General features: G+C 36.3%; 1 protein-coding gene across 1 annotated transcript; it reads left to right on the top strand.

Annotated features, from left to right (window-relative positions):
* Positions 1-706: 706 nt before the first annotated feature.
* On the top strand, positions 707-25,438 carry LOC134825430 (titin-like). Its single transcript, XM_063837606.1, has 16 exons — positions 707-967; positions 1,098-1,376; positions 1,617-1,898; positions 2,031-2,303; positions 2,544-2,825; positions 2,959-3,234; positions 3,475-3,756; positions 3,854-3,976; positions 4,089-4,170; positions 4,389-4,480; positions 4,787-4,920; positions 19,536-19,701; positions 20,039-20,145; positions 23,543-23,628; positions 23,747-23,844; positions 25,368-25,438. The coding sequence occupies exons 1-16, from the start codon at positions 766-768 to the stop codon at positions 25,436-25,438; spliced, it is 2,835 nt and encodes a 944-aa protein (XP_063693676.1). The 5' UTR covers positions 707-765.
* The last annotated feature ends 1,040 nt before the right edge of the window (positions 25,439-26,478 follow it).

Raw genomic sequence — 26,478 nt, 5'->3', positions numbered from 1 at the left:
AAACTTTACAGCTCAATGTTTACGGTTCGTTTTAAGCCTTACAATTTACATAAACTATTTTCGGCATATTTTGTAAAACACCTTAAAGCACAACTTTTCCTGGTGCAAGTGTCCATGTCTAAAATTATCTGTTCTATCAGACATTCATTTAAATAAAATGATCACAGGTGTCGAGCCTGTTAGCAAGGACGCTTTTGTGGGAACATCCACAATACTATCATGTAAAATTTCTGGGTTGACAACCAAAGCAACTGTGATATGGAAAAAGGACTCTGAAACTCAAGAGGGAACAAAAGAAGGTGTTTTGGATACCGATGCAGGTAGTCAAGTTTCCACCTTGACTGTAGCCAATCCTCAAAATGATGAAGTTTTCACCTGTGTGGTGACTTCTGGAGAATACACATCTTCAGATCCGTCAGAAACAGTCGTCAATCTCAATACTTTCTGTAAGTCTTAAAGTAACTAGCAGGAACCCTTCTAATCTTAAAGTGGTGTCAATAGACAACAGTTTTATTATGCTTTAATCTTCCTATTTTAGCACCACTTTGTGGTCCAAATTTGTGGGCCTAAACTTTTTATTGCTTGGCAATTTTGTATTTATTCATGCCGTTCATAAGGCCATACAAGCATTTGACTCAGCCAAAATCATTTCAATGGTATTTCTCATGGAATGTTAACTGTTTCAGCGGTTGAAAGTGGAGTAAAGAAGTGCTCATTGGAACAGAAACTGTAATATCCTGCAAAATAACAGAGATTACTGAGCAAATGAATATTGAGTGGTCCGGATTTGTAAAGGGGGATAATTTTGTGCCAGATCTTGGTACCTACAATGCTGGTACAAAAAGTCAAACTGGAACACTGACGGTCAAGTCTCCAGACACTGATAAAACTTATACCTGCTCTGTATCCTCAACCACCAATAAGGATTCAACTGTTAAGAACATTGATGTCCATCTTAATGTTTACGGTAAGATTTAAATATTTATTTATTTCTCCGAAATTGTATTATCCATGTGAATTCATTCTATTGCATCTGAATATTGTTTTTTATTGTACCGAAAAAAGACGTTTCATAATTTATCATTGGATATGTTCAGATGTGAAACCAGTGAGCAAGGACACATTTGCTAGCACTAGTACAACAATATCATGTGCGATTTCTGGGTTGACAACCAAAGCAACTGTGATATGGAAAAAGGACTCTGTAACTCAAGAGGGAACAGAAGAAGGTGTTTTGGATACCGATGCAGGTAGTCAAGTTTCCACCTTGACTGTAGCCAATCCTCAAAATGATGAAGTTTTCACCTGTGTGGTGACTTCTGGAGAATACACATCTTCAGATCCGTCAGAAACAGTCGTCAATCTCAATACTTTCTGTAAGTCTTAAAGTAACTAGCAGGAACCCTTCTAATCTTAAAGTGGTGTCAATAGACAACAGTTTTATTATGCTTTAATCTTCCTATTTTAGCACCACTTTGTGGTCCAAATTTGTGGGCCTAAACTTTTTATTGCTTGGCAATTTTGTATTTATTCATGCCGTTCATAAGGCCATACAAGCATTTGACTCAGCCAAAATCATTTCAATGGTATTTCTCATGGAATGTTAACTGTTTCAGCGGTTGAAAGTGGAAGTAAAGAAGTGCTCATTGGAACAGAAACTGTAATATCCTGCAAAATAACAGAGATTACTGAGCAAATGGATATTGAGTGGTCCGGATTTGAAAAGGGGGATAATTTTGTGCCAGATCTTGGTACCTACAATGCTGGTACAAAAAGTCAAACTGGAACACTGACGGTCAAGTCTCCAGACACTGATAAAACTTATACCTGCTCTGTATCCTCAACCACCAATAAGGATTCAACTGTTAAGAACATTGATGTCCATCTTAATGTTTATGGTAAGATTTAAACATTTGTTTATTTTTCCGAGATTGTATATTATCCATTAGAATTCATTCTATTGCATCTGAATATTGTTTTTTATTGTACCGAAACAAGACGTTTCATAATTTATCATTGGATATGTTCAGATGTGAAACCAGTGAGCAAGGACACATTTGCTAGCACTAGTACAACAATATCATGTGAGATTTCTGGGTTGACAACCAAAGCAACTGTGATATGGAAAAAGGACTCTGTAACTCAAGAGGGAACAGAAGAAGGTGTTTTGGATAACGATGGTCAAGTTTCCACCTTGACTGTAGCCAATCCTCAAAATGATGAAGTTTTCACCTGTGTGGTGACTTCTGGAGAATACACATCTTCAGATCCGTCAGAAACAGTCGTCAATCTCAATACTTTCTGTAAGTCTTAAAGTAACTAGCAGGAACCCTTCTAATCTTAAAGTGGTGTCAATAGACAACAGTTTTATTATGCTTTAATCTTCCTATTTTAGCACCACTTTGTGGTCCAAATTTGTGGGCCTAAACTTTTTATTGCTTGGCAATTTTGTATTTATTCATGCCGTTCATAAGGCCATACAAGCATTTGACTCAGCCAAAATCATTTCAATGGTATTTCTCATGGAATGTTAACTGTTTCAGTGGTTGAAAGTGGGAGTAAAGAAGTGCTCATTGGAACAGAAACTGTAATATCCTGCAAAATAACAGAGATTACTGAGCAAATGGATATTGAATGGTCCGGATTTGAAAAGGGGGATAACTTTGTGCCAGATCTTGGTACCTACAATGCTGGTACAAAAAGTCAAACTGGAACACTGACGGTTAAGTCTCCAGACACTGATAAAACTTATACCTGCTCTGTATCCTCAACCACCAATAAGGATTCAACTGTTAAGAACATTGATGTCCATCTTAATGTTTATGGTAAGATTTAAACATTTGTTTATTTTTCCGAGATTCATGTATTATCCATTAGAATTCATTCTATTGCATCTGAATATTGTTTTTTATTGTACCGAAAAAAGACGTTTCATAATTTATCATTGGATATGTTCAGATGTGAAACCAGTGAGCAAGGACACATTTGCTAGCACTAGTACAACAATATCATGTGAGATTTCTGGGTTGACAACCAAAGCAACTGTGATATGGAAAAAGGACTCTGTAACTCAAGAGGGAACAGAAGAAGGTGTTTTGGATAACGATGCTAGACAAGTTTCCACCTTGACTGTAGCCAATCCTCAAAATGATGAAGTTTTCACCTGTGTGGTGACTTCTGGAGAATACACATCTTCAGATCCGTCAGAAACAGTCGTCAATCTCAATACTTTCTGTAAGTCTTAAAGTAACTAGCAGGAACCCTTCTAATCTTAAAGTGGTGTCAATAGAGAACAGTTTTATTATGCTTTAATCTTCCTATTTTAGCACCACTTTGTGGTCCAAATTTGTGGGCCTAAACTTTTTATTGCTTGGCAATTTTGTATTTATTCATGCCGTTCATAAGGCCATACAAGCATTTGACTCAGCCAAAATCATTTCAATGGTATTTCTCATGGAATGTTAACTGTTTCAGCGGTTGAAAGTGGGAGTAAAGAAGTGCTCATTGGAACAGAAACTGTAATATCCTGCAAAATAACAGAGATTACTGAGCAAATGGATATTGAGTGGTCCGGATTTGAAAAGGGGGATAATTTTGTGCCAGATCCTGGTACCTACAATGCTGGTACAAAAAGTCAAACTGGAACACTGACGGTCAAGTCTCCAGACGTTGATAAAACTTATACCTGCACAATATCTTCCATTCTCAATTCTTTCTCCCCTAAAAAGACAGTCGATGTAGCTCTTAACGTTTACGGTGAGGTTTTGGTGATCATTATCCCTCATTTATACCTCGTTTATGTGCATCAATTGAAACATTTACTTCCAAACCTCCTAATATCATTTTATTTCAGCATTTGAAGGCACAGGAAAAGAGATTTACCGTGGTTCAACTGTTACTTTGTCATGTTTACTATCGGCAACTGAGCTTGTAGCATCTTTTTCTTGGGCAAGCAAAGAAAAAGATGCCATTATAGGTAAGTTCGATTTAACGTGATGTTTACATTTTTAAATAAATATCAGATTAGTAGAACTCACTGAAAAACTATTGCTATTACAGAATATGGTAATATCATGTTTTTTATACAGGTGCTGACGACTCAAACTATTTGATTAAAAGCGACCAGGCACATAAAGATGGTAAACAGTCCTCATATCTGGAAATAAAAAGGTACTTTCTATCCAGAAGTGGTGGTGTAGTGGTAATACACTCTTGTATCTTGCTGTATCTTCTATCCAGATTTGTCTTTAATTAGCATTTTTCATCGTTATAGCTGTATTATTTTCAGTTATTATGTATTATATACATAGTACAAACCCATCAGGGTGTTTTATTATTTGAAAAGTATGTAATAAAAATCGTTTCTCTAATCTTAATCCTTCATTTAGTCCAGCGACTGAAACACCTGATGTTTTTACATGTGAAGCGAAGTTCACTTCAATTCCCGCTACATCTTTAGCTCTGGAGCTGCACGTTTACGGTTTGTTAATAAAATGAACTTTATACCAAATGAATTGTTTTTGTCAAAATTTTGATGTTCTGATTAGCTATAAAGTAAACAATATGACATCAAACCATGCTATAATCACCTTATCTAACTTTATGGAACAAATCACAAATGCACTAATTTCAAATACAGTTTGAAATCCTTTGACCTTAATTGGGAAAATAATGGTTCTGACAGCTGAATTTAAAACTCTATTGTAATGTTTCTAACCTCCTGGTTACTAAGCAACCTTTACTCTTTTACTGGTTACAAGGCAACCTCTAATGCTTACTATTTCAGATGTAAACCCATCTAGTGAAGTACTGGTTCAGGCTCTCTCCTCCACCAAACTCTATTGTAATATTTCTAATCTCGGCACTGGAAGTGCTGCTACCGTCTGGTGGATAAGGAACAGTGATAAGGAAGAGTTTGATGTAATTATTTTTATATTTTTTATACGTGGTTTTTTATTAAATAAAATCAGTTTAATTGGTATTAATAGACAATAAATGGATCTCGGGAATACTACCCGCCTTAAGTCAGTCAAGTAAGTCATATGTATCCCTCTGTGTAATAGTGACAGTTCCAACATCTCTATATTAGCGACAAGAGAAACGCTATTGTCAAACGTTACGAGAGTGAGGACTCCTCAAACTAAATTAAACATATTCCTTCTATAACGTCCTGAATAAACATAGTTACGAAAACGAAATCTTACTATATATAAAGCGAGACGATAGTTTTCCGTGCCATTTTACTGACACCACGGCATCAACTTTAACGCGACTTTCCGCAAAAACCGTAAAAGATATACAACTGAAACCTTGCTTTAATGGCCTCCAAATCAGCATGAAAAAATAAAAAATTGGCCAAGGAATAATGATTTTAGAGCCCAAAATTTGGACCCCCAAGTGGTGTCAAAAACGCGAATAAAATAGATAATAATCATTTTAGTCTCTTGAGTCTTGATACCGTTTAGGGTTATTTTATACGGGTTCCTGCTAGTGTATGATAATGCACAGAAATGAATTCACTTTATTGATTAGTTGATTGATAGAACCTTAGCTTTTAGTGTCACATGAAGATACCTGATATCTTGCAGGACGAAGAAGGGAACAACGCAGTGACTGGTACTCCAGAAAATTCCAATCAAGTAAACTATCTTAGTCTAGATTCCACGCTTACTAAGATTGATGATGTTTTTACTTGTTTGGTAGAAGTTACTGAAGGAGAAACTGCTCAGTTTGAAGTTACCTTAAATACATTCAGTAAGTTTTCCAAGCTCACATTCACTAATATTTCCTACAAAGTTAATACATCTTTGATATATTTTTCCATTCACATCGTCTATATTTGTGTTTTTAACAGCAGTTCATTTTTAGCGGTTAAACCCATTGAAGAACACTCTCACGAAGGTAAAACAGCAGTTTTATCTTGTCAAATAACAGGAGCAGACAAACAACTGGTGGTGAAGTGGACTGACGATAAGGTTTGTTACTCCACAGTAATCCGAGATTTGCACCGCTGACCAGCATGTATACCATTCAATTGTTATTACTTGAGTTATAAGTAATCTTATTTTTATCAATAATTAAGGTTTATCAATGACTTTTTCGCAGGGTGAAGATGTATCCAAAGTCAACGGATACGAAATTATTCAGGGGGAAGTTGAAAATAACATTCAGACTTCAACACTATCCTTAAGGTAGGTATTTTATTCTGTGAAATTAGTTTTATCTTAATATCATGTATTTTATCTGGATGGTGTTGTATAAGTGCCATTCAATTGTACAATCAATAAAGTATCCTTCCTCCCAGTGGAGAGCACACTGGAGATGATGGAGAGTACAAGTGTCTTGTTTCCTCTGATGGGGGAGAATCTTTCTACTCTCACTCTGTTCCTCTCAATGTGCTCGGTAAGTTAACCTGTGTAATAACCTGTGTGATAACCTGTGTAATAACCTGTGTATTGTGTAATAACCTGTGTAATAACCTGTGTAATAACCTGTTTAATAACCTGTGTAATAACCTGTGTAATAACCTGTTTAATAACCTGTGTAATAACCTGTGTTATAACCTGTGTAATAACCTGTGTAATAACCTGTGTAATAACCTGTGTAATAACCTGTGTAATAACCTGTTTAATAACCTGTGTAATAACCTGTGTTATAACCTGTGTAATAACCTGTGTAGTAACCTGTGTAATAACTGAATAACTGCAACTCAATGATGACGAGTATAACCGCTGAGTTACTGTTGCAGCATAACACATGGAAACTAAGTGAGTAAGTGATAAGCTCACTTTATCTAACACACGCTATACAGTGTGAGTAGTAGCTGGTGTGGTTACTAGGTTACTGAGTGGTTACTAGGTTACTGAGTGGTTACTAGGTTACTGAGTGGTTGCTAGGTTACTGAATGGTTGCTAGGTTACTGAGTGGTTACTAGGTTACTGAGTGGTTGCTAGGTTACTGAGTGGTTGCTAGGTTACTGAGTGGTTACTAGGCTACTGAGTGGTTACTAGGCTACTGAGTGGTTGCTAGGTTACTGAGTGGTTGCTAGGTTACTGAGTGGTTGCTAGGTTACTGAGTGGTTACTAGGTTACTGAGTGGTTGCTAGGTTACTGAGTGGTTACTAGGTTACTGAGTGGTTACTAGGTTACTGAGTGGTTGCTAGGTTACTGAGTGGTTACTAGGTTACTGAGTGCAAGGTTATTAAATACGTCAAATTTTCGTGAAAGAATACGACGTATTCGGTTCTAATAAAGAATACGTCGTAATACGCCGTAATACGGTAATTTCTATGGATTGTTAAATACGTCCACGAATACGCCATAATACGCCGTAATACGCTGATTTGTAAAAATTAAACATTACAGCTGCGCGCCACCCTCATCATTGATCATGCATTAAAGGAGTGCAGTTATACATGATAACTTAAATTTGCAATCAAATTTCATGGATAATAAGCTAACATTTTTTGCGAAATTATCAATTACATATTAATACATATTTAATGATTTCGTTTCCTAAAACGATCTCGCAATTATCAAAGTTTGAGACCATTTTCTAAAATTCAGTCCCCTCAACATATTTGAATTTTTGAATTTTTTGAATAAAGAATACGTCGTAATACGTCAATTTTCGAGGATTAATACGTATTCGTATTCCAATACGTATTCCCTCCTAATACGTATTTAACAACCTTGACTGAGTGGTTACTAGGTTACTGAGTGGTTGCTAGGTTACTGAGTAGTTACTAGGTTACTGAGTGGTTATTAGGTTACTGAATGGTTACTAGGTTACTGAGTAGTTACTAGGTTACTGAGTGGTTGCTAGGTTACTGAGTGGTTACTAGGTTACTGAGTGGTTACTAGGTTACTGAGTGGTTGCTAGGTTACTGAGTGGTTGCTAGGTTACTTTATCTAACACACACTATACAGTGTGAGTAGTAGCTCTTGTTCTAATAATAACAAGGATGGGCTTGTTACAAGTATTATTCAGCTGTTGTAATAATAACTAATTGTAGTTGTAGTTGTTGTAGCAGCTGACTTGCTTGCCTTTGTTCCGCTGCCCCTGTATAATGTATAGTTAGTATCATGTTCTCTTTACTTGCCAGGTCACACTTTCTGTCATACACTTTCTGGGCCGACAATTCCCGGAAATCTTTTGTTATAGTTATTATATTATTATTTTATTTACGTATAAACATGAACTCATTTTATGTAATTATTAGTTTTTACATATTAATGATATTTGTATTGCTAACTTTGTTACATCAGTAAAAGCCCGTGGTCACAAGAAGGAAGCTAACAGTATTCTTTGAGTTTTTATCGCATAAAAAAATATCCGCACCCTGCTATATAATAATAATATGAAGGTATGAAGGACTTGTTTTAATTCTAAATTTAAAGCTTTAGCTTTACAACTGTAAAGTTCGTTAGTTACACTTTCCTAGTAGTATATGCACCATATACTACTTTTCCTTGTTCTTTCAGAGGCTAAGCTTGTAAGTGATTTCTTACTTCCTTGTTTTCAACCACATCTGAGCGCCTGATTCGCTCCAAGTAAGGTGCTAATATTTATGCGCCCTAGATTCAATATTCCATAGAATCATATACATATTATACTTATAGTCTGTTATTTCTATGTTGCCAAAATACAGCTTCAATCTCTTTCCCCGCTTATTAAGTTATTTATTGACTATTAAACACCTGTCCTGCAATTAAAGACCTGATCACTGGTCATCAGGTGCCTAGTCTAGGTGTGGCTACATTAACATAGACACATGTATATATGCTGTCAACAGATAACATTATAGTACATTAGTAGTATTATAGTACATTAGTAAGTTAGTAGTTACTATAAAGTTGTTGGAGCATGTACCTGATTGGGATAACATGTTCAGCTTATATCGGGTAATACCTAGTCGGTTCTTTTGCGATAGTGTGAACGCGACAACTAGCGCTGGATATGGACAACTAGCGCTGGATGGCGACAACTAGCGCTGGATTGCGCTAGTTATCGAAAATTTATATTTTGCGCTGGATAGCGTTCACCAGCGCTGGATAGCGACAACTAGCGCTGGAAGGCGACAACTAGCGCTATCCAGCGCTAGTTGTCGCTATCCAGCGCTAGTTGTCGTCATCCACCGCTAGTTGTCGCGTTTACACTATCGCGAAAGAACCATACAGTCTACAAGTCAGACTTAGGAAAGACACGTAAAAACAACAGTAGCGGGACTTGGATGGAAATGTTGGACATTGTTTCTATGCCAGATTAAGATATTGACGCATATGTTTGTGTTTGTTTATAGAACCTGAACATGAAGTGATGAATTATACATGATATTGACCCATGAAGAGAAGGAACAATTAAAGCAGCTCGGATCATTGGTGTGTAGCCACGTGCACCACACTTTAAGGTCACTAGTAGACCAATTAGACCAATAATTACCGTACTCCTGTTTACTTGTTCAGTTGTTCAGTGGTTATTTACAGTTGTCTCCTTTTGTGTTGAACAATATTATGTTCTATGATAGGTGGTCTAATACTATAAGATAGGTGGTGATCGTGTTTATCACTCTAATACTATTCTACCTAACAAGCATTCCCGATTTCATTTAATTTGCTCCTTCATAAAATAGAAAAATCATAATTTCAAATTTGGACACGAGTCTTGAAACACCCTGTACTATAGGAGTATAGGATTTAGGATTTATATCTGTGATAATGTTCGTGGCTTAAGTAACAGGTTACAGAACTTCCTCACGGTACTCACGGTAGTAGGTCAGATAGAGGTTCCCACATTACGATAGCACTATTACGTCTTAAGTCCTAACCCCAACCCTAATGTTGCACATACTTCTTGTGAAGTTCACAAGACGACAGAAGTGTGAGTAACAGATACCAGGTGTGAAGTCCGCCTGGTACCTGTATGAGTACCAGCTTACCAGGCCAGGCGGACCAGCTGATGGCAACATGATGGGCTCCAGCTTAAACTATGTTTTCTTTTTTAGTTCTCGTGTTCTATGAGGTGTAAGATAGTCCAGGTGCCTAGTGCTCTAGTGTTACATAATTACACTATAGCACAAGTTGATAATTTAACCTGCTTTATTAAGTTGCAATAATTGTCTGGCTACGTTGATGTAGTAACTGTAACCATGGTAACTAATTAATTGCCTTTTTTAATTAGACTTGATTAATTAATCGTATTCTTTTAAAGTCTTAAAGCAGTCTTAAAGCTGCTTTATTGCTTACATATTCACTACGCTGTAAGTCTAGTGTTACTAGCTTACTATTATATATAAAGCGAGGCGATATATATATATATATATATATGTGTGTTTATCCGTGCAATTTTACTGACAACACGGCATCAACTTTAACGCAACTTTTAAAAGAGCCCAAGATTTGGACCCCAAGTGTGTCAAAAACGCGAATTAAATAATTAATAATCATTTTAGTCTCTCGAGTCTTGACACCATTTTAGGGTTATACGGGTTCCTGCTAGTTAGGTATAATCAGGATTATTGAAATCCTAACAAACAGGACTTCCAGTTCATGTGAAAGAGTCTGATTTGAACTATTTTTAGATTACAACTTTCATATTGTATTTACCTCCACAAACGTAAAGATTAATTCCTTTGTAAAATTCTTCAAAAAGAATAAACATTTCGCATTGCTAAAACGCACTCATAAGCAACTAAGCTCGATTAGGTTTGTCATTTGTCATTAACTTTTGCGTATATATACAGAGTAGTTTGTGAAGTGTTAACACAAACTGAGTTGCACTTTTGCTTTTGCTTTTGCTTTAGACTTATAAATTTAAACCTCAACAATATATTTGTGTTTTTTTTTGTTGTTGATTTGTCAGTTTTCTGTCACTGATTATATTCCATCAATCGGCCATTTATTTCACCTTTATTTTTTACCACCAATTAAATATAAGTATTTGATTTTCAAAACTCTCTGACAGTAGTTTAACCGAAATAGGGGATATTTAAACGGCTAAGGTTGGGTGACATACCTTTCTCTAACAAAGAACTGATTTGTATCCTTTTGAATGACCGCACACTGCGGAAGAAGAGAAAAAGAAGAGACTTGATTTGCTTCTATTACTTATACGCTATGCTACTGGCTGCTTAATGACTACTACTATTACTACAACATTTATCTTCAATATAATATTACTATCATAAAAATGTATTTACACACATCAAAAATATTGAACATATTTTACATATGATAGGGTGTCAGGAGCATGAACCTCGACAATGCCATACTGTTACCATGGTCACTGTTACTATGGTTACAGTAACCATGGTTACTGTTACCATGGTTACTGTTACCATGGTTACTGATACCATGGTTACTGTTACCATGGTTACTGTTACCATGGTTACTGTCACCATGGTTACTGTTACCATGGTTACTGTTACCATGGTTACTGTTACCATGGTTACTGTTACCATGGTTACTGTTACCATGGTTACTGTTACCATGGTTACTGTTACCATGGTTACTGATGATAACATGCAGGCTTCTGTTACTATTCTAACTTTGTAACCCCTCATCCACCTCTACAAACGCAATGTCAGCGTTTGTTGTTGTGATCATACTTACCCTCATTATTTAACAGGAGTAACTGTAACTGATAAGGAAGTGAAGACTGGAACAGAAACAACACTGACTTGTAGTCTAACTGAACTCACAGTAGAAGTAACTATTTCTTGGTGGGATGGAACTTCTCAAATTAGCGACGGAAACGGTAAGATGATATAAAATCTATATAATATATAAAATATAGATCGTATGTTTTTAAATTATCTCTCGTGCCTACAAAATGCTTCTTATTCGAATAACATATCGTTTTTCTAATCTTTTCATAAATATGATGCAAGAATGTGTCCTACTGTTTCAGACTATAAGTATATAAAATAACAGCAGTGCCCTTAACACTGAAAAATGGTAATGTAAGTTGTAACCATAGCAACAATACCTTACATGGTAATGTAACCATATAAACTACTATTTTCAGACTACAAGATAACAGCAGTACCTTTTGAAAGTGAAGCAAGCACACAAGGATCGGAACTAACAGTGCCTAATCCAACTACTGATAAAACCTACACTTGTAAAGTTCACTATAACTCAGAGGAAGTAACGACAAAGGCTGTCAAGCTACATGTTTATGGTATGTTATCCCAGATGTGTACCACTAAGAGCTACATGTTTATGGTATGTTATCCCAGATGTGTACCACTAAGAGCTACATGTTTATGGTATGATATCCCAGATGTGTACCACTAAGAGCTACATGTTTATGGTATGATATCCCAGATGTGTACCACTAAGAGCTACATGTTTATGGTATGATATCCCAGATGTGTACCACTAAGAGGACCCAAACAATTGAAGCAATGTTTCTAAGCAAAACAAATTTGAATGATTTGGAGTTTGGACAAATAGAATATGACATGGTAAATTAGGAAGATCCACTCAAGAATTTATTTTAAACGTGCAGCACAATTGTTAAATTCTCTGTTTTCAGATGTTACAATGGGTGGACGAGAAGTAGGTTCAGGGACCTCTGCTACTCTAACCTGTGTAATAACAGGAGTTACTGAAGCTCTCACTGTAACTTGGTTAAAGAGTAATGGAGACGAGATCAGCACTGGAGATGGATTTACTGTTACTCCTGGTTTGTATATTCAGGAGCAAAATAGAAAACATTACTGAGATTCAGATAGGAATCCTGATATAGAAACATTATTTTTTAGGGTATTTTATAACAGAAGATCTGTATAATATTAAAATTGCAGGATCAGTAACAAATGGGAACCAGGATGCAACACTAGTGGTAGGAGCATCACAAACAACACAAGACACAACATACACTTGCAGAGTTCAGTCCAGTCAATACCCCCAGTCTGCATCAGTTAAAGTAACAGCCCCGCTCAATGCATACGGTAAATAATATTATTTTAAATATATGACCTCATCAGTGATCTTGTTAATTGAAAATAAAGAATGTTGTACCGAAATCAATTTTGATATTGACCTGCATGATGCAAAAATAAGTTCATAAATCAAGTGGGATATTGCCACTTAGACAAAAACTAGACAACATTCGTAACAGATACGAAAGTGACGGGAAATAGACGGGAATTCAGGAATTAAATTGTCCAAAAAAAAGCCTTTTCTGGAGGGAACCAAATTCAATCTTGAAGTAGACGAGTTTTAATAAGAAAATGAAAATGGAGTATCCGGTTTTCCCCGATAGTTTAGATACCAGTAACTTAAGTTTATGGTAGTTTTTCAAAGAAAAACGTTTTTGAATAAGTTTTTGACATTCAATTTTTAAAAACAATTTAAATTATTCCAAATAAAAATGCTTAATTAGCCATTCTAGATTTAATTAAATTTTAAATTTTAAAATTTTTTTAGAGGAAAAATGTTAAAGAAGGGAAAAGGGCTTGCAACCTACCTGTTTTTAACTGGAAACGAAGAAATGACTGGAAATTTTAAGGAGATTTCCCAGTAAAAATTTTAACCTGTCCAGGGAAAATTCGGGGGAAAAAAAAACTTTGAATAGAGGAATTGTAAAATGAAGAAACTGAAAAAAACATGCAGAGTCACTTGGTTTTTGCCCGGATTCAGATAAATACCCCCGGTCATTTAAAACGTTTATGGTTTTTTTTAATAAACAGTTATTTTGAAAATAAAGTTTTGATCATTAATTTATTAAGAACCCATTTAAATTTTAATTCCCCCAGATAAAAAATGTAAAAGAAAAATTAATAAATTTATTTAAAGTTTTAATTTTAAAAAAATTTTTTAGAGGTTGAATCGTGAATAAAAAAGGAAAAGGGCTGATAAAATACCCTTTTTTACGGGATAACAGAACGAACAGTGCCTGGAAAAAGAAAGGAAAGCATTCCCAGTAAAAAATTTCAACCTTAAGGAAGCCTTTGGAGGGACAAAACATAAATTTGAAGTAAGGAAAGTTTGTGAATGAAGTATGTAACATGCGGTCATTCCGGACTTTGCCCGTTTCCCCACTCAAAACCCAGTCAATTTAAAGTTTAGGGAGTTTTTAGCTAACAGTTATTTGAATAAGTTTTTGATTATTCAATTTCATTACCCCAATTTTAAAATTTAATTCAAAAAATAAAAAAGGAAATATCACGCAGGTAATAGATTTCGAAATTGAGAGTTTTAATTTATCAAAATTTTTTAGGGGTTAACAGTAAATAAAGAAGGAAGAAGGGCTTGTAAAACCATATCTTTTATCCGGGCATAACAGATACAGCAACAGGGGGCTGGAAAATTTAAGGGGTTTCGTAAAAAGTTCTTGCCCAAAGGGAAAAGATTTGGAGGGACAAAACTAAACTCTTGAAGTGGGAAAGTTTGTGAATGAAGAAATCCCTAACATGCAGAGTCCTTGGTTTTCCCCGATTCCCCCCTCAATACACCGTAATTTAACGTTTATGGTTTTTTAACGTAACGTTATTTGCAATACGTTTTTGATTACTTAATTTCCATTCACAGAATTTAAAATTAATTTCAACCAGATAAATAAGTGAAATATCACCAGTGTCTAGATTCGAAATTGGGTATTAATTTATCAAAATTTTTTTTTTCTTCAGAGGTTAAATCGGGAAAAAGAAGCAAAGGGGCTCTGTAAACCATTTGTGTTATCACTGGTAAAGATACAGCAAAGTGCCTGGCAAACTAGACGGAGGTTGGCTGAAAAGTTCAATTGCCCAAGGAACCCATTTGGAGGGAACAAACTTCAATTTTGAAGTAGACGGAAGTTTTGTAAATGAAGAATGCTAACATGCAGAGTACTTGGATTTTGCCGTTTCCCAGACTCAGATCCCCCGTAATCTTAACTTTTTGGTTGTTTTTAACGTAACATTTATTTGCAAAAAGTTTTTGATTTTCCAATTTATTACGCCAAATTTTAAAAAATTAAATTACACCAGATAAACAAAGTGCAAATTAGGTGTCTAGTTTTCGAAATTAGGGTTTAATTTAAAAAAATTTTTCAGAGGTTAAATCGTAAATAAAGGGGAAAGAAGGGTCTGTCAAAATTTTTGTGTTATATGGCTAACGATAAAAGTGACTGGAAACTGTAAGGAGCGTTCAGTGAAAAGTTAATCTGTAAGGAAGCCAGGGGGAACAAACATAAATCTTGAAGTGAGGAAAGTTTGGAATGAAGATATGCTACACATGCAGACCCTTCGGATTTTTGCCGTTTCGCCACTGATCCCCCTAAATTTAAGTTTATGGTAGTTTTTCAACGTAGTTATTTGAATACAGTTTTTGTTCATTCCTTTATTCCACCAATTTAAATTTAAATTAACCAGAAAAAATGAAGGTGTTAGATTCGAAATTGGAGTTTATTTATAAAAAATTTCTTCAGGGTTAAATGGGAAAAAAAAACGAAAAGGGCTCTGATAAAACCAATCTGTGTTTAGGGTAAGAAAGAAAGTGACTGGAATTGAAGGAATTTCAGTGAAATTTTTAAACCCTGTAAAGGAACCCTTTTGGAGGGCCCAAAAACATAAATTTAAAAGTGACGGAGTTTGTAATGAAGTTGTAAAATGAGAGTCATTGGATCTTTGCCGATTCCACCCATCAGTAACCGTAATCTTAACGTTTTGGTACGTTTTTAAAGTAACAGTTATTTGCAATAGTTTTTGTTCATTCCCAATTTCCACCCCACGACATTTCAAATTCAATTCCCCCGATAAATAAGTGTAATATCCGCCAGTGTATGATTTCGAAATTAGGATATTTTTTTATCAAAATTTTCTTCAGGGTTGAATGGAAAAAAAGAAGCGAAGAAGGGTTGATAAAACCCATTTCTGTGTTATCACTGGCATAACAGTCGAACAGTGACCTGGAAAAACTGTAAGGGCAGTTCCGTGAAAAGTTCTTTTCCTGAAGGAAGTTTGGGAGGGACAAAACATACTTTGAGTAGGGAAGTCTTGTGAATGAGATCTGTAAAAAGCAGGCACTTCGGTTTTTGCCCCGATTCAACTAAATAACGTCAATTTAACGTTTATGGTAGTTTTTAAACGTAACAGTTTCTTGCAATAATTTTTTGATTCCATTCCCAATTTTCCCATCTCAGCCACATTTCAAATTAAATTTAAAAGAAAAATAAGTGCTAATATCCGCATGTATTTTTCGAAATTGAGAGTTTTAAATTTTTAAATTTTCTTAGAGGTTGAATAGTGAAAAAAGAAGCAAAAGAAGGGCTGATAACCATATTGTGTTATCATGGCATAACAGAAAGCAACAGGACTGGAAAAATGTACGGGAGGTTCAGCGAAAATTTTTCAACCCTGTAAGGAACCCTTTGGAGGGAAAAAAATAATTTGAAGTGAGGAAAGTCTTGTGAATGAAGTATGCTAAATGCGAGCCCTTCGGTCTTTGCCGATTGATATAACCCCCGTAATTTAAGTTTAGGGTATTTTTTTAAGTAAATTTTTTGAAAAAGTTTTTGATTATTCAAATTTCATTCACAGAATTTCAAATTCAATTCACAAGATAAAAAAGTGTTATCCGCAGTGTCATTTTGAAATTAGGGTTTTAAATTTTATAAAAAATTTTTTTCAGAGGTTGAATCAGTAAATAAAAAAGGAAAGAAGGTTGATAAACTATCGTGTTATCATGGCTAAAGATCAGCAACGTGACTGGAAATGTAAGGAGAGTTCCAGTGAAAGTTCAATCTGCCCAAGGAGCATTGGAGGGCACAAAAATAATTTGAAGTAGAGGAAGTTTGTGAATGAAGATACTGTACAATGCGGCCCTTGGTCTTTCCCCGTTTCCCACCCCTAGATCCCCCTAATTTAATTTTTGGGTACGTTTTTCAAAACGCTACATTATCTTGCAAAAAAGTTTTGATTTTCAATTTCCATTCAAGACATTTCAAATTAAATTCAACCAGTAAAAAAAGTGCTAATATCCCCAGTGTCATAGATTTCAAAATTTTAGAGGGATTAATTTATCAAAATTTTTTAGGGGTTTAAATCGTGAATAAGAAGGAAAAAGGGGTTGTAAACCCATACCTGTGTTACCCGGGGCATAACGAACAGAACGGCCCTGGCAAATATAAAGGAGAGTTCCAGCTGAAAAGTTCAATCTGCCCAAGGGAACCCATTCTGGAGGGACACAAACATCAACTCTTGAAGTAGAGGAGTCTTGTGAATGAAGTAGCTCACTGCAGAGTCATTGGATTTTCCCCGATTACCCATCATCCCACCGTCAATCTTAACGTTTATGGTACTTTTTCAACGCTAAAGTTATTTTGGGCAATAATTTTTTGTTCATTTCCCAATTTTTATTCCAACATTTAAATTAAATTCCACCAGATAATAAGTGCTAAATCACCCTGTCATAATTTCGAAATTAGAGGGTTTTAAATTTATCAAAATTTTTTCGAGGTTGAATCAGTGAATAAAAAAGCGAAGAAGGGTTGATACCCCTTTCCTGTGTTATCATGGAAAAGATACGAACAGTGCCGGGAAAAATGTCGGGGCATTTCCAGCTGAAAAATTTCAATTGTAAAGGAACCCATTTTGGGGGACCAAACATACTTTAAAGTGAGGGTCTTGTAAATGAAGATATGCTACAATGCGGTATTGGTTTTGCCGTTCAGCATCGTACACGTCAATTTAACGTTTATGGTACTTTTTTTAAGAAACAGTTATTTTGAAATAAGTTTTTGATTATTCCCAATTTTTACGACATTTAAAATTAATTACACAGATAAAAAAAGTGCTAATACACGCCAGTGTCTAGTTTCGAATTAGAGAGTTTTAAATTTATAAAAATTTTTTAGAGGTTGAATGGAATAAAAAGGAAAAAGGGTTGATCAACTTCCCTGTGTTATCCTGGCTTAAAGATCAGCAACAGGCTGGAAATGTAAGGAGCAGTTAGCTAAAAAGTTCAATTGTCAAGGAAGATTTGGAGGGAACAACTAAAACTTTTGAATAACGGAAGTTTGTGAATGGTTTGTATCCAGCTGATAGTTCAATCCTGTCTAGGGAAGCCATTCTGGAGGGACACAAACATCATCTCTTGAAGTTGACGGAGAGTTCTTGCGGAATGAATATATCTGCCTACACATGCAGAGATCACTTCCCGGATCTTTGCCCGATTCAGGGTTTGAAGGTCAAAATAAGGAGATACACCGCGGCTCTACTGTTACACTTACCTGCAAGTTATCTGAAACTGATCTTATCGGAACTTTTACTTGGACTAGCAGTAACAATGGGGCAATTGGTGTGTGCTACACGTTTAAATGTGTATTATATTGTTACTATAACAACAATACCGTATATTGTGATTAATTCTTCCTTAGACCTTTAGACTAGCAGACTTGTGCAATTATTTCATTATTAAAATGATTATTCACTATTCAGGGTCAAACAGTGCTCTATATTCGGTTTCAAGTAACACTGAGAACAGTGTACAATCCTCAGCTCTCTCAATACAGAGGTGAGTGCAGTGTGTAGTTTGCACAACACTTCACTGCATCATAACATGTAACGATAGCAACACTTCCTTATATGGTTATATAACCATAGCAACACTGAACACTACCTTATATGGTAGTGTTGTTATGGTAACATAACAACACTACCTCATTTAGTTAGAGTTAGTACAGCACCTCACTGCATCCTCTTTTATACCTCTTGGAGTCAGTTAATTTAAATCTGTAAAACATTATACTAACAAATCCCTGTTACAGAGTTGCTAACACATTTCCCATTCAGCTCGGGTACAACAGAGTCTGATATACTAACATGTGGAGTAAAGTTCAGCGTAGCACGCGCAGTAGCTGCAACAGTGCCTTTACAGCTACATGTCTATGGTAAGCGTGCAGTATGGTACTTTATTGAAAGCTATATCTTATCATGAGAATATTTTGGCACATCAATATTGATTGAAAATTTAGATACAACTTTTCATAATGTATAGATTTGAATTCTGGTGGGGAGGTGACACGTAACAGCAACTAACCAATCAGCTTCCACCAACCAAACTTCAGAGTCCCTGTCACGTGTCACCAAAACACACGTGTCACCAGGACACACGTGTCACGTGTCACCAGGACACACGTGTCACGTGTCACCAGGACACACGTGTCACGTGTCACCAGGACACACGTGTCACGTGTCACCAGGACACATGTCACCACTAATGTATGTATTCAGATGTGGAGGCGTCTAGTATGGTCCTGGTACAAGCCCTGTCCCCCACCCAGCTGTATTGCAATGTCTCTAATCTGGGACCGGACAGTTCAGCTGTTGTTTGGTGGAAACGGAGCAGCGATAACCAGGAATTCAAGGTATTTAGTGTAAACACAAGATAAAACTGTCAGTCATAGACTTTTTAAACTTACAGTAAATTTAATTTATTTAATAAATAAAAGTTACAAGATTTGTAGGTATCTCCTGTCACATGTTCGACAAACTCTTCCTCAAAACTAGAAATGAAAATGTTTATTTCTTTTAAGATTAGTTCATTCAGGACGAAGAGGGGAACAATGCAGTGACTGGTACTCCAGATAATTCCAATCAAGTAAACTATCTTAGTCTAGATTCCACGCTGACTAAGATTGATGATGTTTTTACTTGTTTGGTAGAAGTTACTGAAGGAGAAACTGCTGAGTTTGAAGTTACCTTAAATACATTTAGTAAGTTTTACAATTAAATAAATTCAGTAAGTTTTACAATTAAATAAATTCAGTAAGTTTTATAATTAAATACATTCAGTAAGTTTTACAAAATTACTTAAAGTACTTTTCCCTTTTTACGTTCAGTAAGTATCGGAAGTTTTGCTTGTCAAGACAAACTATTTATCATGATGAATCATCATCTGCAAGTTTCGTCTAAAAATATAAATTCTCTGAATCACTTTCCAGTGGTCAAAGCTCACATTCACTAATATTTCCTACTAAGTTAATACATCTTTGATATATTTTTCCATTCACATCGTCTATCTTTGTGTTTTTATCAGCAATTTATTTTTAGCGGTGAACCCCATTGAAGAACACTCCCACGAAGGTAAAACAGCAGTTTTATCTTGTCAAATAACTGGAGCAGACAAACAGCTGGTGGTGAAGTGGACTGACGATAAGGTTTGTTACTCCACAGTAATCCGAGATTTGCACCGCTGACCAGCATGTAGAACATTCAATTTTTTCCCTACTGTTGCCGACGGCAAAAAGATCGTAGGGAATAAGTAATTTTTTTTTGGAAAACGAAATTAGATATATACAGAATAGTATTACAGGTTATATATTATGAAAATCATCATTGCAAAAATAAAACCCAGTCCATGGGACTGAAAAAATTAGTTGACTTTCGATTCGAAAGAGTTAAATTCTAAATCATCCATGTTAGATAATTCGTAAGTTTTGTTTGAGGTATTTCTTGATCCTCTAATACACAATAAAATTAATTTCCTAATTAAAAATGATAATTTACACCGATAATAATTTATAATATCGTTGTAATTCTGCTTCTTCTTATAAGCAAGTTTGTTGCAAAGCAGTTTCTCAAATGTCCTGGCTTGAGGTCCCATGCCACCCGTTACTGAATATATTAATGGAGCGAATGACCCGTGCTCTACATTAAGTATTCTCTCGTTGTAGCATCGTGTTTTCTGTCTCTCGGCGTTCTCCATGGTCTTCTTTGTCGAATGTTGAAGGTAGGAATTAGAATTAGGATTAATTACCTTAACATCGAAAAAAGCCACTTGGCCCGGCCTATAGAAACCACGAGCTCTAATATCGGGTCTTGCCTGGTCACCCGTTAGTGTTGAGGACCTCTTGAACTGCTCTCCTTCTAGTTCTTGAAGCTGAGGTTCAACTTCCACGTCCGAGCAAACAGTGTTCAGCAAGCCAGCTAAAAAATCCCTAATTTCATTGTGTCTGATAATGATGTAGCCACCAAGATGGCAATTTAGCGAATGGTTCACATCAAACGTTTTTCCGCATGGACATTGTGATGGCAAACGATCCAGATCTAAGTTGTACCGCAATCTGATAGAATCCCTGAATTCAGATTTATTTAGAACGAAACCATGTTTTCTAAGTGGTAAATATGAGAGCCAATTTGAGCTCCCTGGTTCGGTAATCTGTTCACGAGTGCCCCTTCCAGGACGGAAACCATTCTGGTTGTACCGTAAGCGAGGTTCAATATGAGTTCTGATACGATTGAGAAGCAGCCTGTTGTAGATCTTGGTGGCAACAGGAAGGATAGATATGCCTCTGCTGTTTTCAGGACAGAACCTTTTAGCACCTTAGATCTTGGCCCTTAGGCGAATAATTGAAGAAGTCATCAACTTCCAGCTCCCCTGCGTCATCTCCTTCATTGATTTCTCTAAGGCGTTTGATTGCATCTTTAGATCTCATCTTCCTAACATTCTGGCGTCCTATGGCTTCCCTAAGATAATAATCAAAGCCATTATGTCCCTTTACATCAACACCAAAGCCAAGATCATGATCCCTGAAGGTACAACTCTTGAATTCCTGACCAACCTTGGAATTCTCCAGGGCGATGTTCTTGCTCCGCTTATCTTCATTATCGTCCTGGACTTCATTCTTAGACTGGCAATAGGTCCACACGATGGGCTTAAAGTAGGTTGTGATTACATAGCAGATTTGGACTTCGCCGATGACTTAGCTACAATCACACCCAGCTTCAGCGATAACAGCCGCCTCTGTCAAAGTATCTCTGATATTGCAGCCCGGTATGGTTTACTCATCAACATCGAGAAGACAAAATACATGTCCTACAACCTACCACGGCCTGTTAACTCGGATGATAGGGTCTTCATTAACAGCAACCCTCTCGAAGAAGTCCACGACTTTAAATATCTAGGATCCTACATCGCTTCAACCAGCAAAGACATCAATGTCAGGAAAGGCCTTGCATGGAAAGCACTTGAAAGTCTAGATGTTTTCTGGAAATCTGACATGTCTAGAAAGATCAAGACTAAAATTTTCAGAACTGCAGTCGAGCCTGTTCTTTTATATGGCGCAGAAACATGGACTTTGAAGAAAGCTGACACTAAAGCACTAGACGGTGTTTACACACGAATGCTACGAAGGGTCTTTGGTATCTCATGGAAATCCCACACACCTAACTCCGTCCTCTACGGAAATATCCCATCGGTGACTGATACCATCAAAACACGAAGACTTCGTTTTGCAGGGCATGTCTACCGTCTACAGGACCAACCTGCTCAGCAACTCCTTTTCTGGCAACCATCTTACGGCAAAAGGTATCGAGGACGACAAGACCTTTCCGGACGTCCTTCAAGAAGATACTGGTTTAGAGCCCCACATGATACGTCTGCTCATGAGTGATAGAGATAAATGGAGACATGCGTTGACACGAAACTCGTTCCAGATTTCATCTGGACCGACCTAGGCAAGGTAGGCAAGGGTTCGGTAATCTGCTCCAAAACCCTTGCAGTCTTCTTATCAACCTTTTTAAGTATCTCCTCTTGTTGTTCTTTATTAGTGCTTTTCATGCAACAAGTAAAACAAATCCTTTATGTCATTTTTCCAGGGTTTGGACATGTCTTGGAGCTCTTCTGTCGATTCCGTGTCAGTTGCAGCAAGAGATTTGCCTTTCATGGAATTGACCAGTCCCCGGGTTACCAAAAGCGATGCAGCATGTTCTCTTTTCGCTAGATACTCCAACTGTGGCATTCCCATACCTCCGTTCTTTAATGGTAATGACATAAGCTCTCGGTGTATAGGAGATACTGGACAGCCAAATATAGTTGGAATAAGCTCATGAGTAATTATTTTGTCAAGAGGGCCCATATAAGAGCTGATATCTAGTGTCCTCATAAAATATGAAAATTTGTGGCGGACACCATGCGTAAAACAAGCGTAGGCTGCCTGAGGCTGTGATTTGGCAAACTGTACTAACTTTTTTAGCATATCACTCCACTCAACTACAAGGTTGTTAATGTAGGTATCCTTGAATTCAGGAGTCCCCAGCACAGCTCCTAAATGTCTTTGACCATCTATTAGTATATCGGGTTTGGATATATGAGGTGGCCCGACGGTGCTACGATGATGACAAAAGTCTGCTCCTTCGCAATATAGACCACTCCCCTATAATTAAGTGTATAGGAAGCGTCTGTTATGCTGCGCGCGACGATAGGCATATATGTGTTAGTTAATTACAGTGAAGTTCCTCCTTCGCAAAGTTATTTTTCCGCAATTTTCTGGTTTAATTTATTGTTGATGCGCGGCGCTACATTGGTCAAATAAATCCTCAATTTATACCATGCACAAATCCTACTCGTTTATTAAAAACATAGTATGTAAATATGTTGCACTTTTTTCCAGTCACACTTTTCACTCGAAAGAATTAATGGTACTAGTACATTGTAGGGAAAATTGATCGTGCGTGGTTTAACTGCGGCAAAATTCTTGTTATTACTTGAGTTAAAAGTAATTTTATTTTTCTCAATAATTAAGGTCTATCAAAGTATCAATGACTTTCTCGCAGGGTGAAGATGTATCCAAAGTCAACGGATACGAAATTATTCAGGGGGAAGTTGAAAATAACATTCAGACTTCTACACTATCCTTAAGGTAGGCAGTACTTAAATCTGTGAAATTAGTTTTATCTGGATATATCATGTATTTTATTTCGATGATGTTGTATAAGTGCCATTCAATTGTACCATCAATAAAGTATCTTTCCTCCCAGTGGAGAACACACTGGAGATGATGGAGAGTACAAGTGTCTTGTCTCCTCTGATGGAGGGGAATCTTTCTACTCTCACTCTGTTCCTCTCAATGTTCTCGGTAAGTTAACCTGTGTAATAACTGAATAACTGCAACTCAATGATGACGAGTATAACTACTGAGTTACTGTTGCAGCATAACACATGGAAACTAAGTGATAAGTTTACTTTATCTAACACACACTATACAGTAGTAGCTGGTGTGGTTACTAGGTTACTGAGTGGTTACTAGGTTACTGAGTGGTTACTAGGTAACTGATTGGTTACTAGGTTACTGAGTGGTTACTAGGTTACTGAGTGGTTACTAGGTTACTGAGTGGTTACTAGGTTACTGAGTGGTTACTAGGTTACTGAGTGGTTACTAGGTTACTGAGTGGTTACTAGGTTACTGAGTGGTTACTAGGTTACTTTATCAAACACTCGCTATACAGTGTGAGTAGTAGCTCTTGTTCTAATAATAACAAGGATGGGCTTGTTACAAGTATTATTCAGCAGTTGTAATAATAGCTACTTCTAGTTGTAGTTGTAGTAGCAGCTGACTTGCTTGCCTTTGTCCCGCTGCCCCAGTATAATGTATAGTTAGTATCATGTTCACTTTACTTGTCAGGTCACACTTTCTGCCATACACTTTCTGGGCCGACAGTTCCCGGAAATCTTTTGTTATAGTTATTATATTATTATTTTATTTACGTATAAACATGAACTCATTTTATGTAATTATTAGTTTTTACATATTAATGATATTTGTATTGCTAACTTTATTACATCAGTAAAAGCCCGTGGTCACAAGAAGAAAGCTAACAGTATTTTTTGAGTTTTTATCGCATAAAAAAATATCTACACCTTGCTATATAATAATAATATGAAAGTATGAAGGACTTGTTTTAATTCTAAATTTAAAGCTTTAGCTTTATGACGGTTTACAACTGTAAAGTTCGTTTGTTACACTTTCCTAGTAGTATATGCACCATATACTACTTTTCCTTGTTCTTTCAGAGGCTAAGCTTGTAAGTATTTTTTACTTCCTTGTTTTCAACCACATCTGAGCGCCTGATTTGCTCCAAGTAAGGTGCTAATATTTATGCGCCCTAGGTTCAATATTCAAGTCATAAAATAATACCGTTCTTTTATTTTTTGAGGTTTTACTATCTACAATGTTTTCAATCTCCCATGATTGAATATTAGCGTCATATCAAAATGAAGTGCTGGTTCGAAAAGAGCATCTGGCTATTCCGGGGTTTATTAATTATTAAGTTATACTAATTAATAATAATAGTGTAATAGTAGGTGCAGTATATTCACACCACTCTACACGTAAGAAATAAGAAAAAATAATACCGAAGAACAGCAAAATGGCCAATGACCAGTGAATCTCTCTCTCGGCTTTTCTCATTTTTTACTTTCAGATCGATTAAAGGGTCGATTAAACGATTTTACCTGGAGAAATTGACGTAGTAACCACAGGAACTACTGAGCGCTATAATTTTATAAAAACCATAAAAAAGAGTTTATTTCTTGTTTTGAACTGGCCCACCTCGCTTGTTTATCGACGTGAAATTTAAAAACGAACACAAGTTTCAACAGCCAGTCCCAATAACGATGAGGGTTTTGGTGCTTTTGTATCTGACCATCCTGACAAGAACGATAATAGCTAGTCCAGGTAAGAAATTAGTTAAATTAAATGTTTCAGTCACTCCGCCAGATAAACTAGTTAATAAATGTAATAAAAATAACTAACAAATTACATTTGTGATAATATTTAATCATAGAATCTTATATATTATACTTATAGTCTGTTATTTCTATGTTGCCAAAATATAGCTTCAATCTCTTCCCCCCGCCTATTAAGTTATTTATAACTTGACTATTAAACACCTGTCCAACAATTAAAGACCTGACCACTGATCATCATTCATCAGGTGCCTAGTCTAGGTGTGGTTACATTAATATAGACACATGTATATATGCTGTCAACAGATAACATTATAGTACATTAGTATAGTATTATAGTACATTAGTAAGTAAGTAGTTACTATAAAGTTGTTGGAGCATGTACCTGATTGGGATAACATGTTCAGCTTATATCGGGTAATACAGTCGGTTCTTTTGCGATAGTGTAAACGCGACAACTAGCGCTGGATTGCACTAGTTATCGAAAATTTATATTTTGCGCTGGATAGCGTTAACCAGCGCTGAATAGCGACAACTTGCGCTGGATGGCGATAACTAGCGCTGGATTGCTAGCGATAGTTGTCGCTATCGCCTATCCAGCGCGAGTTGTCGCTATCCAGCGCTAGTTGTCGCGTTTACACTATCGCAAGAGAACCATACAGTCTACAAGTCTGACTTGGAAGTAGACTTTTTGTATTTTTTTGGAGACCTGACATGTTTTAGGAGAGGCACGTAAAAACAACGGTAGCGGGACTTGGAGGGAAATGTTGGACATTGTTTCTGGGCCAGGTTAAGATATTGACCCATATGTTTGTTTGTTTGTTTATAGGACTTGAACATGAAGTGATGAATTATACATGTTATTGACCCATGAAGAGAAGGGACAATTAAAGCAGCCCGTATCATTGGTGTTTAGCCACGTGCACCACACTTTAAAGTCATTAGTAGACCAATTAGACCAATAATTACCGTCCTCCTGTTTACTTGTTCAGTATCAGTGGTTATTTACAGTTGTCTCCTCTTG

This window comes from Bolinopsis microptera, chromosome 13 (assembly GCF_026151205.1).
Source record: "Bolinopsis microptera isolate Bmic1 chromosome 13, MBARI_Bmic_1.0, whole genome shotgun sequence".
Classification (NCBI taxonomy): domain Eukaryota; kingdom Metazoa; phylum Ctenophora; class Tentaculata; order Lobata; family Bolinopsidae; genus Bolinopsis; species Bolinopsis microptera.
The sequence above is the reverse complement of the archived record's forward strand: the minus strand, read 5'-3'. Positions and strand labels throughout refer to the sequence as shown.